Source organism: Phymastichus coffea, unplaced genomic scaffold (assembly GCF_024137745.1).
Source record: "Phymastichus coffea isolate CEN01 unplaced genomic scaffold, Cenicafe_Pcof_1.1 PCOF00035, whole genome shotgun sequence".
In the NCBI taxonomy this organism is placed as follows: Eukaryota; Metazoa; Arthropoda; class Insecta; order Hymenoptera; family Eulophidae; genus Phymastichus; species Phymastichus coffea.
The window spans coordinates 310,307-327,189 of NW_026706846.1; the positions used below are offsets into that span (position 1 = coordinate 310,307).

The window sequence follows — 16,883 nt, forward strand, 5'->3', positions numbered from 1 at the left end:
CCTTTTGTTTAAAGTCTTGGTGAAATCGTTCATTCATCTCCTCACTATATGCTCCAAGATTTTCTGGGAAATAGTCCAAATGAGAATGAATGAAGTGTATTTTAAGGCTCATTACACAACCCATTTTTCGGAAATTCTGTAACATGTTGGACACAATAGTTTCAAACTGCGGGACTCGATTATTGCCTAAAAATTTTTCTGTAACATCTTTGAAGCTCAACCAAGTATTCTTTTCAACGAGAGTCATGGTTTCGATAAATGTATCATCTTTCATGAGTTTTCATATATCAGGCCGAACGAAAATGCCTTCCTTAATTTTTGCATCACTTAATTTCGGAAAGTGGGTTTCAAATGATTGAAACATTTAACTTCTTTATTCAAGGCTTTCACAAACTGTTTCATTAAACCTAATTTGATGTAAAGTGGTGGCAGTAATACTCTCTCTCTATCAACAAGACCTACGTAGGCGACATTATAAGAACCTATTTTCCATTCTGATCTTGTGGGCCATTTTTTTGTTACCCAATGCTTATCTCTTGCACGGCTGTCCCAAAGCCAGAGGAAACACGGAAATTTGGTATTTCCCGACTGCAAGCCAACTATAAGGCTTTTCATCTTAAAGTCACCACAAACAAGCCAATTGTGAGACATGTAATTTATTTTTTCCAGTAGAAATTGAAAACTATTGTATGATTCTTTTAGTGCAGTTAAGTGACCTACAGGAAGTGCCGCATACTTATTTCCGTTGTGTAGTAACACAGCTTTGAGACTTTATGTGGAAGAATCAATGAAGAGACGCCAGTTTTTTGGCTTGTACAAATCTTGGATATACAAGTTAACCAATTCTTCGATGTTATTACAGTACACCATCACATCCTCCATTGTAAAGTACTTTATGAACGCCTCTTCTCGGTTTCTGTAAATTGACACTTTTGTTCCAGGTAATAATAGCTTCCTTTCTTGGACTCTTGAATCACAGAGTTCAGCTTTATCCTTTGGAAGATTGAGGTCTCGAATAAAATCATCTAACGAACTTTGGTCAAAAAGCTTGGGACTCTCGTCATCAGAACTATCTTCAAAAGAGACATCTTCAGTTGTATCAATATCCATCGGTTCAACTTTTGCCGAACCAACTTCTTTTCCGGGTTTACTTACTTTTCCTACTTTCGCTGGTGTTACACTCGCTACCGCAGGGTAGATGATTTTATTTGAATTTTGTTTATTGAAACCCGTTGTATTACATAAGCAGAAGTAACATTCAGTTTCATGGTCCTAGGGTTCACGCGAGATGGTCGGTTCAATAACAGTCATATTGCTGCTATTATCATCCCACTTCAACATAGCAAGTTTGCAAGAATTACAAATTGAAGATGGTACCCATGTCTTATCTAAATTGTCGATCGGAACCTTATAACATTTCATATTTAGAGTTTTGATTGAATCATTAATTGATCGTCGATAAGAAGTTGTTTCAAACTTCCCACAAACATAACAAAATGTATCAATTTTTCTTGCACAGGGGCTTCTGGAACTCATTTTTCTTATAATAAATAACAAAAAGGATAAAAAATGTTCTTATGATAAATATTCTTATAATAAATAAGGTAGAAGAAAATAAGATAATAGCATTTACAGGAAATTCAACCGTTAGCCTGCCACTCAAACGTGATCTCTAACACGGAAGGATTAGCATGTCACAAAATCAGTTATCTCAGCTTTCACCTATCTCAGCTTCAGCATACAATCATACATTTCAAGTTACGTAATATTCTACATCATCTATCTACAGTATTTCAAAAACGAATGAAAGATTTCACGGTTTTTGATTCCGCTGATCGTATCGGATATCAGATTTTCAAAACTTATTTTATTCAAGCAATTTGTTTAAACAGATTTTTGCACAATTGAATATTTTTGCAAGTTGTACCTCATTTCCATTGTTTTAGGGATCACTGATTACGAGTTTGATGTCAGATTTGTGAATTTAGATTTATTTAAACAATTTATTTAAGCAAATGTTGCAAGACTCAATGTTTTTGCAAGTTGCACGTACTTTTGCTGATTTTTGAGGTCTCTGGTTATGAATCTGATATCAGATTTGCAAAATAATCGAAATTCATTGCGTTGCCGTATAAACCAATTGATAAGTAGTACATTTCAATTGACGATAAAAGAAGACATAAACTAAAGATTGTTAGTGCTTTTGTACGATAAGAATTGCTTTTTAGATGCCGTTGTAAATTTTTCACGCAAAAAATTATTCGCAATGTTATAAGGTACCGTATATAGCCAAAAAAACTTGATTTTCGCACTTTTAGATTAGAATATCTCAAAATCCTGACGTACTAGCACAATTCTGAGCTCGGATTTGGATTCAGCGCACCAGAATGCTTCGGGTGTACTATGTCTGGTCACTCGTTCTGGTGTGTCGCAGTATAAACAAATTCATAGGTGTTAAATTTCAAACGACGATATCTACATTACCAAAAGATATAAAAACAAAAATCGGTAGTTGATTTTGTAGGCCAAGAGTTGCTCTTTCAGATGCCGTTGTCAGTTTTGCATGAAAAAATTTATTCGCAATGTTATAAACTACCGAATATAGCAAAAATACGTGATTTTCGCACTTTTAGGTTAGGATATCTCAAAATCCTGACGTGCTGGCGCAATTCTGAGCTCGGATATTTGGATTCAGCGCATCAAAATCCTTCGAATATATTATGTCTGGTCTCTAGTTCTGAACCTTTGTCAAATTTTGTTGGCCTGTGTAATCGTATCGTGTAGAGCATATCCAAAAATAGTAGGATAGGATATTTTGCTCAAAGGTAAGAATAAAATTCAGACATTGTCGGATTTAACGTGTTAAAGTCGCTGTTTCCAGAGCTAGGTGGGTTAGCTTGCTTGTGGTTTGGTAGGGGTGGTTTTTAGAGGTAAGGTGGGTTAAAAGATAGATGGTTAGGTCAGTTAGTTGGCTTGTGATATAAAATACAATTTTTTACAAAAATAAACCAGGGTTACCAGGGTTAGTTGGGTTAACTTGCTTGTAGTTTGGTAGGGGTAATTTTTACTTCTAAAAATGAGTTAGGACGATATAAAAAAACACACATCTAATATTATTTATTGTTCTACCTGTGACCTTCCGGGCAGATTGGAATTTTTTAGACCCGACAATAATTGCTTATCGTGAAATGTTATAAGGACAATCAATTGATTTTCCGTTGTGCGTATGAACAGCCTTGTCGCAACGCTACAGGACTTCTCAACTGATTTAAGGAAAGAAATATTTTTAGTTTCTTTTATTGGGCTCGTTTTTTCAACTGGTCAAGGAAGCTCAACGGAGCACCAATATCCTAGCTGTCTCCATTCTGGTTGAAAAGGAAATGGTTCAGGATTCTTGCATGGTTTCTCTTGTTTGAGCACAGCCAAGTAGTTGGGATTCCCCATTTTTAAACATTTGTACATGAGCAGAGATATAAAATAATCCCTGCGCATATCCGAGCGAAGCCAACCCAACCTTCTTCTATAGGAAGAAACCGACTCATCACGTGGGATAACGAAAATGTATCTCACGCATGTATTGCTCAGTTTCTACATCTTCATTCTCTGTTCCACAGAGACTCGCAGATACACCATCATACAGTATTCAATATGCGGCTAGACCAACGACTCTACCAATCTACGTCTGAGGAGCTTCGTAGTGCATGGTCTGATAATACGCAGACCATACAGAGCCCTTCTGACCTTTCCTGAGAGCCGATCCACATGGTGTCTCCACGCGAGTTTGGAATCTAACACGACTCTAAGACTGGTTACCTTCTCATTGATTAGGATAAAAATCCCATTTTGCACCTCGATGCCAGGCAATTCCAAAGGATATATGTCATTTATATCTTTTTTTGTCTTAAAAATAATTGCTTTGGTCTTGGCTGCATTGAGGCGCAGATCCCAGTCGTCTGCTCACCTGGCTACCAATTCAGCTACCTCCGTCCGTTTTTCTATCCCCCTTGTAAGATCATTCTCTGGTATATGCAGATGAATCTACAAGTCGTCAGCATAAATGAGGTAAAATATCTCATTTCGTTTCAGTACATTATTGAGGTCATTAGGCAGAATAAAAGCTGTCCCAGTTTCGAGCCCTGTAAGACTCCTAGATTTGACTCCCGTCAGCTTGAGCCCCCCCACCGTCCCAGAGATAACCTTTTACGTACGACCTCTCAGGTACTCAAGATGTAAACCAGAGAACCCAAGGACACGTAGTTTTCTGAGAAGCTTATAAGGTGCTATCGTATCAAAGGCTTTACTGAAGTCAAATAATAATAATAATGTCACCTTGTTTTTGTCCATGGCGTACGTATATTGTCAGTCAGTTTAATGAGTGCCGTCTGCGTGCTGTGATGCTGCCTTAAACCAGCCTGGAGGGGATTTCGTTTTCTTTGTTCAGATAATCCGTGATCTGATCATGAGTGAGCTTCTCAAGTACCTTAGATTAACAGAGCAGTGCTGTTGAACGAAAGTCTTAGGCTGACGATGGAATATTGCTTTTTTTAGAACTATCAACCGTGCTTTTTTCGAGACACCCAGAAAGACCTCTTGGCACATGAGGAGTTGAAGAGACCATGTGTTCATCTATTACAGGAAGAGCCTTCACCATCACCCTCGTGGGAATCCCATGCACCCCACTTGCTTACGATGAGAAATAGAACACAGCCAGGATAACATCATTTATAGTGACGGGCTTAAAATTAAATCCACCCCTGCTCATAGGTGGTCTATCTCACTATTTATATTCTCAAACGCTCAGTTATTTCGAACTTTTTTTTTCAAACCTGATCCCAGATAAGGATTGAGATAAAGTCCATAGCCTTTTTTATAAGGTTTGAGATACAAGCCTTTTCCCAAAGTAATGGTCTCCATCGTTTTGTTGTGTCTCTTGTTCTCTTCCAATTGCTGTTTTGCAGACTTTGCATCGTTCACGGCTTTTGCGATTCCCGCGGCGCCACCAGCTAGAGCGCCAGTTGCACTCAAGCCTGCAAAAAGTGGTATAAGGAAGGGCAAAGCTCCACCCATCTTACAATTAGTTGATATTGGCAGAATTCGTGTAACATTGATGTTTGCTTTTCCACCAGCTTTTTTAACGGTTGTACGAGCTTTATTCAAAGCAGAACCGATGACTTTGCGCGCACATTTACCCTTGGACCATTTGAATGTGGCCGCTTTGATCACGCTTTTCAAATTAACTAACTTTTTCGTTTTCTTGCGTCCTTTCGTTTTGGTTTTCTTTCTTTTCTTCGCGAGATCCATACCAAACTTTGATTTTAATTTCATGACGTTATTAACTAACTTTTTCGTTTTCTTGCGTCCTTTCGTCTTGATTTTCTTTCTTCTCTTCGCGAGACCCATACCAAACTTTGATTTTAATTTCATGGCGTTAGATGTAGCGTAAGCAGCTGTTTTCTCACCAAAACTAGAATCCTTAGCGAAGACTCTTTTGATCGCTTTTTCAGCTAAAATTTTGTCTGCGATATTTCTAGCCTGGATATTTTCTAGATTTTTCGAGTTCGCTATATCGTGTTGCTTGCAAGCTGCGTCGAGAGGATTGATTCATGGATGGCCGCGAGATAAACGTGTCTGTAATTTAGTTCCTGGTCCGCAATATTGATAGCCTGGAATATGGAGTTCAAATGGAAGTTTATTAATGATATAATTGACGAAACCTCGTCCTTTCTTTGCTCTTTGACGTTTGCATATGAACATCACTCGACCAAGTCCAACACACGACTAACGTTTGAAACTATAAAAACAGGTATATATATAGCCATGTGGTCAGTTATCGTTCGAACTCTGTCATCGTGTGGGAGGATAAGCAACCAAAGCGTCACGGAGATTTACTGCTGAATAGCATCAGAGCTATTTTTTGTGGTTCGTCCAACTGTGGCAAGACCAACAATCTTTTGGCGCTTATCACTCACCCCAATGGCGTTAGTTTCGAAAATGTTTACATGTACTCGAAATCGCTCGATCAGCCAAAGTATAAATTATTGGAAGAGATGTTAAAGCCGATAGACGGAGTGAAGTATTTTCCGTTCAAGGAGCACGAATCCATGATCGATCCCGAGCATGCATTGCCTAATTTAATTATGATATTCGACGACATCGCCTGTGAGAAACAGGACAATGTACGCGCTTTCTTTTGTATGGACAGACATAGGAGCGTCGACAGTTTCTATCTCTCGCAAACGTACGCGCGTATTCCTAAGCATCTCGTGAGAGATAACGTCAATTTATTGGCAATTTTTCGACAAGACGAAGCAAATATGAAACATATATACGACGATCATGTGGACTCTGATATGAATTACAATCAATTTAAAGAACTTTGTGCAAAATGCTGGTTGGATGATAAATATGGGTTTTTAGTGATCGACAAAGACAGAGCTATAAACTGTGGAAGATATCGAAAGGGCTTTGATTGTTTTGTTATAAATATATCACGATAGTAATGCGGTAGACAGTCTCTCGATGATCGTCGAAGCGTTAATATGGATGATCATCAAAGGGAAAAACATGTGCTTTCTCAACTCGTAAAAGCGCAAGACGCGATAAGACGAAAATATAGTTTATTGAAGCATAACCGAGAGTATACCGACGAAGTCTTGAATAAGACATTCAAACCAATAGTCGATCCTCTTAAAGTCATAATAAGTGAAAAGGAACAAAAAAAATCTTCCCCCCGAAACTCCCGTTACAGTTATTAAAAAGTCGAAATTTCTAAACAAAAAAGAATTAAAATACGAAGTCAATTCGGTTGATAATGTCGACAAATACGAAACCGCTCTATCGGGTGGCGGAGATAGCGATGCTACTGTCACGCACAATACTACACAGTTTTATAACAGTTTATCCAACGAGCTGAGCGAGGATGAACATTTAGCTGGCGACAAGTACACGAATGCATTGGATAAAAGTGATTCGAATTTTGTGGACTTGATTTATGGAGTACGTAAAGAACGAAATGGATCATACACGCTTTGTAAATCTACGGTGATTGTTGACAAAGATAACGTAGACGTCGATGGTTTCAAGTATCCAAAAACACAGGGTTTAATGGAGTTACTGGTTGCAAAGCAACCTGATCAAAATTTAATCGCTTCCAATGATCTCAAGAGCTACAAAGAAATCTTGGAGATTTCTAATATTCATAGGAAGATAAATAATCCAAACGAGGCTATACGAGCGCACAATAGTAATAAATTCAATAACATAATTGGTCCGTTATTAAAGGTGGCGAGGGGCTGCTACAGACGACTGGTACATCTTTACCTATCTACAAGATTGCGCGAAACAATACTTCTATAGATTATGTATACTGGGATGATCCGAATGAGCTCGTTGATCGTCTTCGAATGTTAGTGGCTGAGCAATCAACTGGTAACAATAATCACATCAACGAAATTCATTCGATAATCGAAGAATTACGCGAGGGTGGATATATATATACTAAGAGCACACCTATCGTTCAAGTATTATCAAAATGAACGTCGACATATTCGGACGCAAATATAAAGAGCAAGGAGTCTACGGTCTTCGCGGTCGGCCCGGTATTGGGTTCAAACTCACGAGCGAGTACCATTTCGATCTAGATAATAAAAGATTGGAAAATCTTGCTCCTCCGCGGCAGGCTAAAGATGCTTTAAATTGGGAAACTGCGGAAAACATCGTTCAGATGGCAATCAAATCTACGAGTTTCTAGAGTTTCTAGTAGTGTTTTTTCTCATCGGTCAAATGTTGCGGCAACACATCGTAGGACCCATTATTCAAATTTAAAAAGTACACGTTCACTGAAACGTTGTTTTGCTTTTCAAATTTCACGACTTCACGAGTAGTAGTAGTAGTAGTAGTAGTAGTATTACTATAATACTATCCTTATTGGTACCGAACTGTAAACCATCAAAGACGTTGGAGTGTTATGATGTGGTGCGAGATGGTCAATGGACACTTGATTGGTCCTTATTTTTTTTAAGGAAATGTAAATCAACATAGTTACTTACGGCTTATAAGAGATGAACTGCCTGGATTGCTGGAAGATGTTAATTTGGAAACGCGACGAAGAATGTGGTTCCAACAGGATGGCGCAACACCACATTTTGCTTGAATCGTAAGGGCTTCTTTGAATGAGCACTGTGGTGTCGGATGGTTGGGCGAGGAGTTCCGGTTAACTGGCCTACTTGCTAACCCGATCTTACATCACCAGATTTTTATTTATGGGAGTACTTAAAAAATGCTGTTTTTGAGCAACAACCCACTACAAGAGCAGATATGCAGGACATGATTCGTCGAGCATGCGCTGCTATTCCGAGGCAAACTTTGTTAAACACAGTTCGCCATTTTCAAAGGCGTTTGACAATGTGTCTTGAAGCAAATGGTCGTCATTTCGAACACTTGCTTCGAGGTTAGTGAGAGGCAAGGGCACTCACGTGAAACAAGCACCCCATCGTGAGAGGCAAGGGGACTCACGTGAAACAAGCACTCCAAAGGAAACAAACCTTACTAGGTCCACGTCGTTGTTTCTGGGTAACGCTAAAATAAGAAAAACCTTTTCAAGGTCAACATTTTCAAGCCGTTGTAATATTGGGATTGCTATTCACGAGAAAAGGCTAGCAATTAGCAATCATAGGATTTTGTAGCATTAGACCTTGAAATTCCTTTTTCGAGGCCATGAAAAAAAATTTCCTAAACACCATGTTGGACGTAAAATTTCCCACTCTATCCGAATCAGATGTCAAAAATAGGGGTTCCCATTTAAAAAAACATTTTGATCGTTAAATAACCTTAAAGGTCAAGTTCAAGGTTAAAAGTGTTAGCCCTATTGTGTTGCCCTCTTTACCCTCTATAACTTTTGTCAGAACCATTTTGTCCTATCTGGCTTAGGTTCCGAATAATCCCGCTACGGCGATTAAAATGGGTCACCGTGTGTGTGTATATACAGGGTGTCCCATTTTAAAGGAACCACCCAGAAATTTTCGACGGTTGGCGTTGTACAAAAAAATTGTTCAGACAACAGTTGTTTGGGACAATGGGGGCAACCTTTCTGTGAAATCCGATTTAACCTTGAGAATCATTTTCAAGGTCATTTAAACGTCAAAGTCATTTTTTGAATAGGATCCCATATTTTTGTTCCCAGATTCGGAAAGAGCGGAAAATTCTACGTTCGGATAACGTATTATGTGTAGGGTGCGGTTACCCCCCCCCCCCGCCTAAGGACATGTAGGGGTCAAATGATTTTCTTCATCTATGCATAGGGGTGATCGGGCAAGAGTAAGGTTAATTGTAATAACCCAATAACTCGATAACCAAATAACTTGATAACCTAACCCCAATATCCCAAAAAAATTGTAGGGTCAAACAACAGTGACCTTGAGCATAAACTTCAGGTTGATTTTCAAAGTCGACTTCATGTATTCAAAGCCTTCATGAGAAGTGTCATTTTCCATTTAGTGGGATAACATGTTATTTCCATTCTTTTTTCTGGTGTGATTCCGGACAAGCCTACAAAGTTTCAACTAAATTGTTTAATAACACTTTTTTAGTATTGTAAAAATTAATTATAATAATAACACAACATAAATATTATGCCGAACTTGAATTAAAGGGCCAACACAAACATGATATTTAACTGTCGGTAGAGCATAAGTAAACAGGCAAACAACTAAGAGCTCAGGAATAAGATCATGGTAATAACACATAAAATTGGTTCTTACAATTAATTTTCCATTTATTTAACTATGTTATGAATTACGTGATCACGCTTACACCATTCGCAATACTTTGATACAATAGAGATTCTAAATTAAACGATTATCAGAATTAGTACAACGTCATTAACCGACATGTCATTTTCACTAAACTCTTTCTATTCTCCAATAAAATTATTAGAAAAAGTGCGTCTTACATTATTATTGCTTATTATCGTGCAATAATCCACCATTAGCAGACCAATCCTTCAAATTTAAAGTGAAGTGGATGAGCTTCTCATAATTTTTTCTCAAAGTCTGTGGTTGACTTGCAGGTTCAGGTCGCTGTCAATAGTTGATAATTGTGATATATCTGCGTACACATGTGTATGCTTGTAGCCCTCGGTAGATCTCTCTTATAATCTGGTAGGCGGATAATTCTTGGCCAAAGTTAACTCACACACCACGTTGTTGTCATAGACAGCGAGTCTCAATTACTTCTGCCCAAGCGCTAGACTGTCATCTCTTTTAAAACCTCGGAGAGGGATTAAGGGGCGCTCATAAGCAATTCTGGGAAGAAATTTGGTGCGCAAGACGGCCATCAATAGGAGAGAGACCGCTCAATACCAATCAAATACGACTCAAAATCTCATTGTTACAGTATTGTTTATGACAATAGTGATTCGCGAACAGTCCTTCTCAGGATAGTTCAAGTGTAATTTTCTTAATTTACTTAAAAGGAAGGAATATGCCGGATTATTCGAGAAACGAAATTGTTGATATTCTGTTGTCTCTCGGGGCATGTCAAGGCCGATATCGTGCTGTGGCAAGGTATTACCCGCAGCACCCGGCTGGGTAATCAACACCTTGTCTTCATTGGCTGGGTAATCGATACCTTACCTACATTGACTGGGTAATCAATACCTTGCCTTCACTAGCTGGGTAATCAATACCTTATTAACCTCACCCTTGCCCCGGTGGGATGGGGGTGGGTGAACCGCTCCCCCAACATAATACTTTATCTAAACGTAGAATTTCCCGCTCTTTTCGAATCCGGGATAAAAAATGGGGATCCTTATTCAAAATATCTCTTGGTTTTTGGGTTATTGAGGTTATTGGGTATTGGAGTTATTAGGTTATTACAATTTACCTTACCCTTGCCCGATCATCCCTGTGCATAGAAGAAGAAAATCATAAATTTGACCACTACATGACCTTAGGCGCGGGGGGGGGGGGGGGTTAACTGCACCCCACACATAATACATTATCCGAACGTAGAATTTTCCGCTCTTTCCGAATCTGGGATCAAAAATATGGGTTCCTATTCAAAAAATGACTTTGACCTTCAAATGACCTTGAAAATAAATCTCAAGGTCAAATCGGATTTCACAGAAAGGTTGCCCCCATTGTCCCAAACAACTGTTGTCTGAACAATTTTTTTGTACAACGCCAACCGTCGAAAATTTCGGGGTGGTTCCTTTAAAATGGGACACCCTGTATATATACACACATAATATATGTCTTATATATATTTATTATGTATATATATAATTATATTATTATTATATATATGTACAGTTGCGGGCAAAAGTGTCCGGCCAAAGTTGTTTTTATGTTTTAATCATGTACAAAGGGTGCAAAGTGGCAACACAAATACATCATCGTAAAGTACTTTTATTATATACTCAAAACATGTAATTTAACAATTCATTTTAACAATCAACAAAATTTAATATCGATAATAACAATTATGGCTTATTCATAAGTATTCGGCCAACTATGAATGTGACAATTAGTAAAAAAACTATAGAACAACGAGTAGAAAAATATAGTAACATGAAACAAAACAAACTAGAAATGGTTTTAAATGTAACACAGTCATCAGAACTTCGTAGCCATACCCTTAGAAGCTATCACGGCTGCACATCGGTGAGGCATCGATTCAATAAGTGTCACAATCCTATCATGAGAGATATTGTTCCACTCTTCTTGCACTTTTTGCCATAGGGAGGCTGTATTAGCTTAGTTTTGATTTCCTAATCTTATTTTTAGCTCTTGTCATAAGTGCTCAATAGGATTTAAGTCTGGAGACTGACTCGGTCACTGTTAAAACTCGAATTTTTTTCTTACTAAAAACTTGCTGAAGGAGGTGTGACCTGTGTTTTGGATCATTATCCTGCTGAAATATCCATCCTCTGGGCATGTTTTGTCGAGCATAAGGTAGCATTTCCTCCAATATAATATCCTTGTACATGACAGAGTCCATATTGCCTTCTATTTTGAAGATTGGACCGACGCCTTTCCATGAAAATGCACCCCATAGCATTATGCTACCTCCACCATGCTTCACAGTCGGTATTTGGTATCTTGAATCATATCTACTACCTACCGGTCGCCGCACATACCTTCTACCATCATTTCCAAATAGATTGATTTTAGTTTCATCCGAAAACAGCACTTTTTTCCAGTCCTCAACAGTATAGCTTTCATATTTTTTAGCAAATTCTAGTCTGGCCTTCTTGTTTTTCTTACTAATAAAAGGTTTTTTCACACCAACATGTCCAACAAGTCCCACTTCTCTCAGTCTACGTGATACAGTACTACGACTGACGTCTGCTACATTTTCTTCCCGTAATTTGCGTGCAATAATGGCAGCATTCTTTTTAACATCTACGACAGCTTTTCTTTTGATCAATTTGTCAACACGATTAGTGGTTTTTCTTGGTCTCCCAGAACTTTTTTTATCTTTCAGAGTGTTAGTGCTATGGAATCTAATAATATATCATTCATAGTCGATTTTCCTATGCCTAGAATTTTAGATATATCACGAGAAACCTTTCCTTCATTGTGTAATTTAATTACGACTTGTCGAATATCTACAGACATGCGTTTCGTTGCGATACTGATGTCAGAGCATAACTGATAGACAGTTCCAGCGCTTACATACCTTTGTGACCGATAATGTAAATAAAGCCATGCGAATTGTATCTACGTAATAGTTGGCCGGATACTTATGAATAAGCCATATTTTCTATTATCGATATAAAATTTTGTTAAGCATTATAACAAATTGTTGGACAACATGATTTGAATGCATAATAAAAGTACTTTACTAAGATGTGTTTGTGTTGCTACTTTGCATCATTTATACATGATCAAAACATAAAAACAACTTTGGCCGGACACTTTTGCTCGCCACTGTATATATATATAATACATATATTGTTGAAGAACTCTCCAATATCTCTTTCGGTGATAGCTACTGTGATAATGTTCCATCACGTAAAAAAAATTCACGCTTGGAAAACTCGCGCAACGTATGAAAATCCTCTCCCGACAAGAGGATGCAAACGACCAATCAGCTTACGCTGTATCTTACACCCTCACACCTAAGCATCGCCCCAAGACTTCATGGGAAAGACCTCACAAAAACTGCCCAACCGACGCGCGCATACACATGCTCACACACAGAAACCCGGACCGATGCTTCCCCAGGAAATAAAGTGACAAAGAAGATTGTAACCGAAATAAGCTGATCCTTTTAGCTGGTCACACAGCGGGAGTACCACACACAATGCGTGATCACTGAGAAGTGACCATGGAGATGCAGCGGCAAGACGCGAAGTTGATGCGGGAGCCGAGCGATAGCCATGTTGTGACGCGACCGTCAACGAACGTGAGCCAGAGAGAGTGGGGAGCGAGAGGGAGGGAGAGCGTGAGTGCGAGTAAGACAACCGATAGAGAAGACACGAGAGGGGATACCGATGCACTGATAAGAACTACCGGTAGGATTAACAAGTATGAGAGAAACAAGAATGAACGATAGACAACTAACAACCAGCAGACTGATCGGCACGCGCATCTTGACTGACTGACCGACTTATTGTAGATAACATAGGAGTGGACTTACATATAGAATAATAAGGCGCCAAGTATCCGACCCGTAGCAAAATTAAGCGAGACAGAATAATAAAATAGACGGCGCTAATGATTGACATGACGCCACTTCGAACCAATGAAACAAAAGTCCGCGACTAGAAAGAAAAGGAAGCAAAAGAGACGCAATGCGACGACCGTCTAGCCGCGGTCTATTCTCCTGAAAGACGTAACCGAGGTCGGATCGAACGACAAGGAACGTTGAAGCCATTATGTCGAGTGAGTCTCAAAAGCGAAGGCGAGAAAGAAACGGAACTTCGTCGGACTAGACGAGAGTACCCGATCCGTGAGTACCGTATTACGACCATACCATGTTTGGGAGTGCGCGAATCAACATAGAAGTGTAAACTCACGATTTAGTCCTGTTGACTCGTGACTAACCAAGAGTGCAGGTTACATCATTTTGCTCTTTGTCCCATCGAGTGCTCCGACACCGAGCGATTGACTTGACCTATAGATATCGTGCGGGCTGCGATCGCGTCGCGGTGTCTTATCGGGAACAGGTTTGTAGGTTGCGTGATGACAAATGGCATTGACGTAATCAATAAGGTAGAGCGTGAATCGAATTTTAGCCCGATTACCTGGAACTTAATAGTGTGGATTAATCAAAAATAGTTTGGAAGATAACAGTGACAGGATTGACCTAGGCAGACCGTGCTTTCTGACGCAATAAACAGTGATTTTTCCAAATGAAATACTCCTTTTTTTTCTTTGTCTTAACTCGCAAGCTTATACATTCCCCGTAGCTATCGCGATCGGACTGTGAAGAGCAGGCTCGACGTCATATTGTTCGTCCGCCGCGCCGCTGCATTGTGTGCGCGTAACTAAAAATGTGACTGTTTACTGACCGAGACGACCTGAGAAGCCACTCCAATTAGCTACTTCTGAGGAGTAGGTAGTTGCAGTAGCTGGCGCCCAACAAAAATTATAAAAACTACAATAACGTTGGCTGGCTGTGAGATGACCTTCGAAAAAGAGAAAAATCGACGCATTATTTTCCCTGCTCCCTCCCCCATCACACTACACAATTATTTATATTTACCTTATAATTAAATTCATATATTCACCTTATATTTTCATTTATATATAAATATTACGATATTTATAAAAGTTATACCTCTTTTTCCACCAGCATTGAGTCTTAAATTAATATATTAATAGATTACTGCAACCGCATACAAATTTTTTAAAGAATTATATGTAGTCAACCCGATCTAAAATTTCTTCGTAATTTCATTTATTATAAATGTATCTATATACATCATAATCTATCTATGTACATCATAACATTTCGAAAAAGCAATAGAATTTCTTTAAATTATCTATGTATTTATTCAAGGTCCCAACGTCAAGTCAAAGAGACCAGGATGAAGAAGCTGAAGATCATTGTATAGTGGTAGTTGATTGTGATGAAGGAAACATTACACATCAACATGCCGAAGAAGAGTTTGAGAATGATCCTTACGAAGAAATTGAGGACGAAGAACTTCCATATGGAGTTGAAGTTGAAGGTGATAACAATGAAGTAGAAATTATTTTAGGAGAAGATTCAGCGAATGTCGAAATTCCTCAACAAATGCAATCAGAACTTTCAACACATCAACAACAACAATCGGAAACAATTAGCAGTGCGGGAGTAGGTGAATTATCAGCATTTGTCTCCCGACAATCTAGGAATAGTGGGCATAGGCAACATCCACAACAACATTTACTGCTTGTAAGTATATTTTTTTGTTCAATTTTCAGTTCATTCTATAAAAACTGATTGGTGAAAATGGTGTTTTAATTTTTTAAAAAGCAAGATGAAATTTCAGCAACCATTTCAAATTTTTTCAAATTAAGTTATTTTACACACATAACATTTTTTCCAATTTAAGGCGTAACATCTCTCTAGAACTTTAAAAAAAGGCACGATTTTGATAACTTTTTTTTAAAAAGATGGATAAAGGAATCGGATTTCTGTTTTGAGGGTTTGATTAAACATACATTGAAGTATGGAAAAAAATTTATTATTGAATTTTCACAACAAAATGGCGGCGTCAGAGTCATTTCTCAGGAATATATTCTTTTCGTATGCCTCCGCGGATGAAAACGTAACTCCAAAAGTATCAGAGCTAGAAAAAAAAAATGAATTTTTTGAAATAAATTAAGAATTGAAGCTGTTGTTATTTTTTTTTAACATATGACCAATTAGATGTTATTTTTAAAACCCTAAAGCATCATTTAAGCCAAAAAAACGATTTTATTTAATCCAACAGTGATGTTACCTTTTAAAGTAAGAGGAATAAGGTTAAACCCGTTTGATTCTAATGCATAAAATATAGTTTAAAGATTATTAACTGACGGAAATATACCTCGCTCGCCAACACTCGCTGGGTTACATACATAATTTGCACTTTTAAATATAAGCTATTTCAATAAATACATTTATGAAATTAAATCTAAAGCTTACTCACTGAGCAACTCCTGATAATAAATAATGTCATAAGAAATGCAATAACCCATATTACGTAATAGCCTAATAATCTAACAGTGGTTTCTCTCTTTTAATTTAAATAGGGCGATTAGAAAGCTTACTCGACATATGACTAGAGAATCAGGGAATAAATAACAGAGGCGGATACTTCTTAAACCAAGAGACCCTACCAGATATTTCCGAAGGTTTTTAGAGCGCTGAATTTGAATTCAAGCTTAGAATCGTTCAATCACCTTCAGTTTTCGAGATATCACGCCTCACAGCGAGTTACGGTAAGGCGTGATACTCAGTTAGTTAATGCAAGGTAGTTCGTGTACCCAGTCAGTTAAAGCAACGTTATGAGTAATATCTAGCCAGTTAAGGCAAGATGTGATACCCATTTAGTTAAGTCAAGGCGGTGTATAACACTGCGCCAATCAAGGCGAGGTATGACACCCAGTTTGTTAACGCAAGGTAGTGCGGGCACCCAATTAGTTAAGGCAAGGCATAATACCCAGCTATTTGAGGCAAGGTAGCGCGTGGTACCCAGCAAGTTAAGGCAAGGCGTGATAGCAAGCTAGGTAAGGCAAAGTAGTGTGTGGTACCCAGCTAATTAAGGCAAGGCGTGATGCCTATCTAGTGAAGTCAAGGTGGTGTGTGACATCCAGTCAATTAAGGCAAGGCAGTGTGCGTGTCCCGGCCAGTTTAGGCAAGGTGGGTTTGTATCCACTATTATTGCTATTTAATATTTCAAATATTCA

The 16,883-nt window shown here is 38.4% G+C and overlaps 1 protein-coding gene across 1 annotated transcript in view; it reads left to right on the top strand.

Annotated features, from left to right (window-relative positions):
- Positions 1 to 16,883, top strand: part of LOC131663408 (nucleoprotein TPR) — a 490,761-nt gene that overhangs the window by 309,019 nt on the left and 164,859 nt on the right. Inside the window, exon 12 of the mRNA XM_058933811.1 lies at positions 15,007 to 15,384. Within this exon, the coding sequence (XP_058789794.1) occupies positions 15,007 to 15,384 (378 nt within the window). The remainder of the gene's footprint in view (positions 1 to 15,006; positions 15,385 to 16,883) is intronic.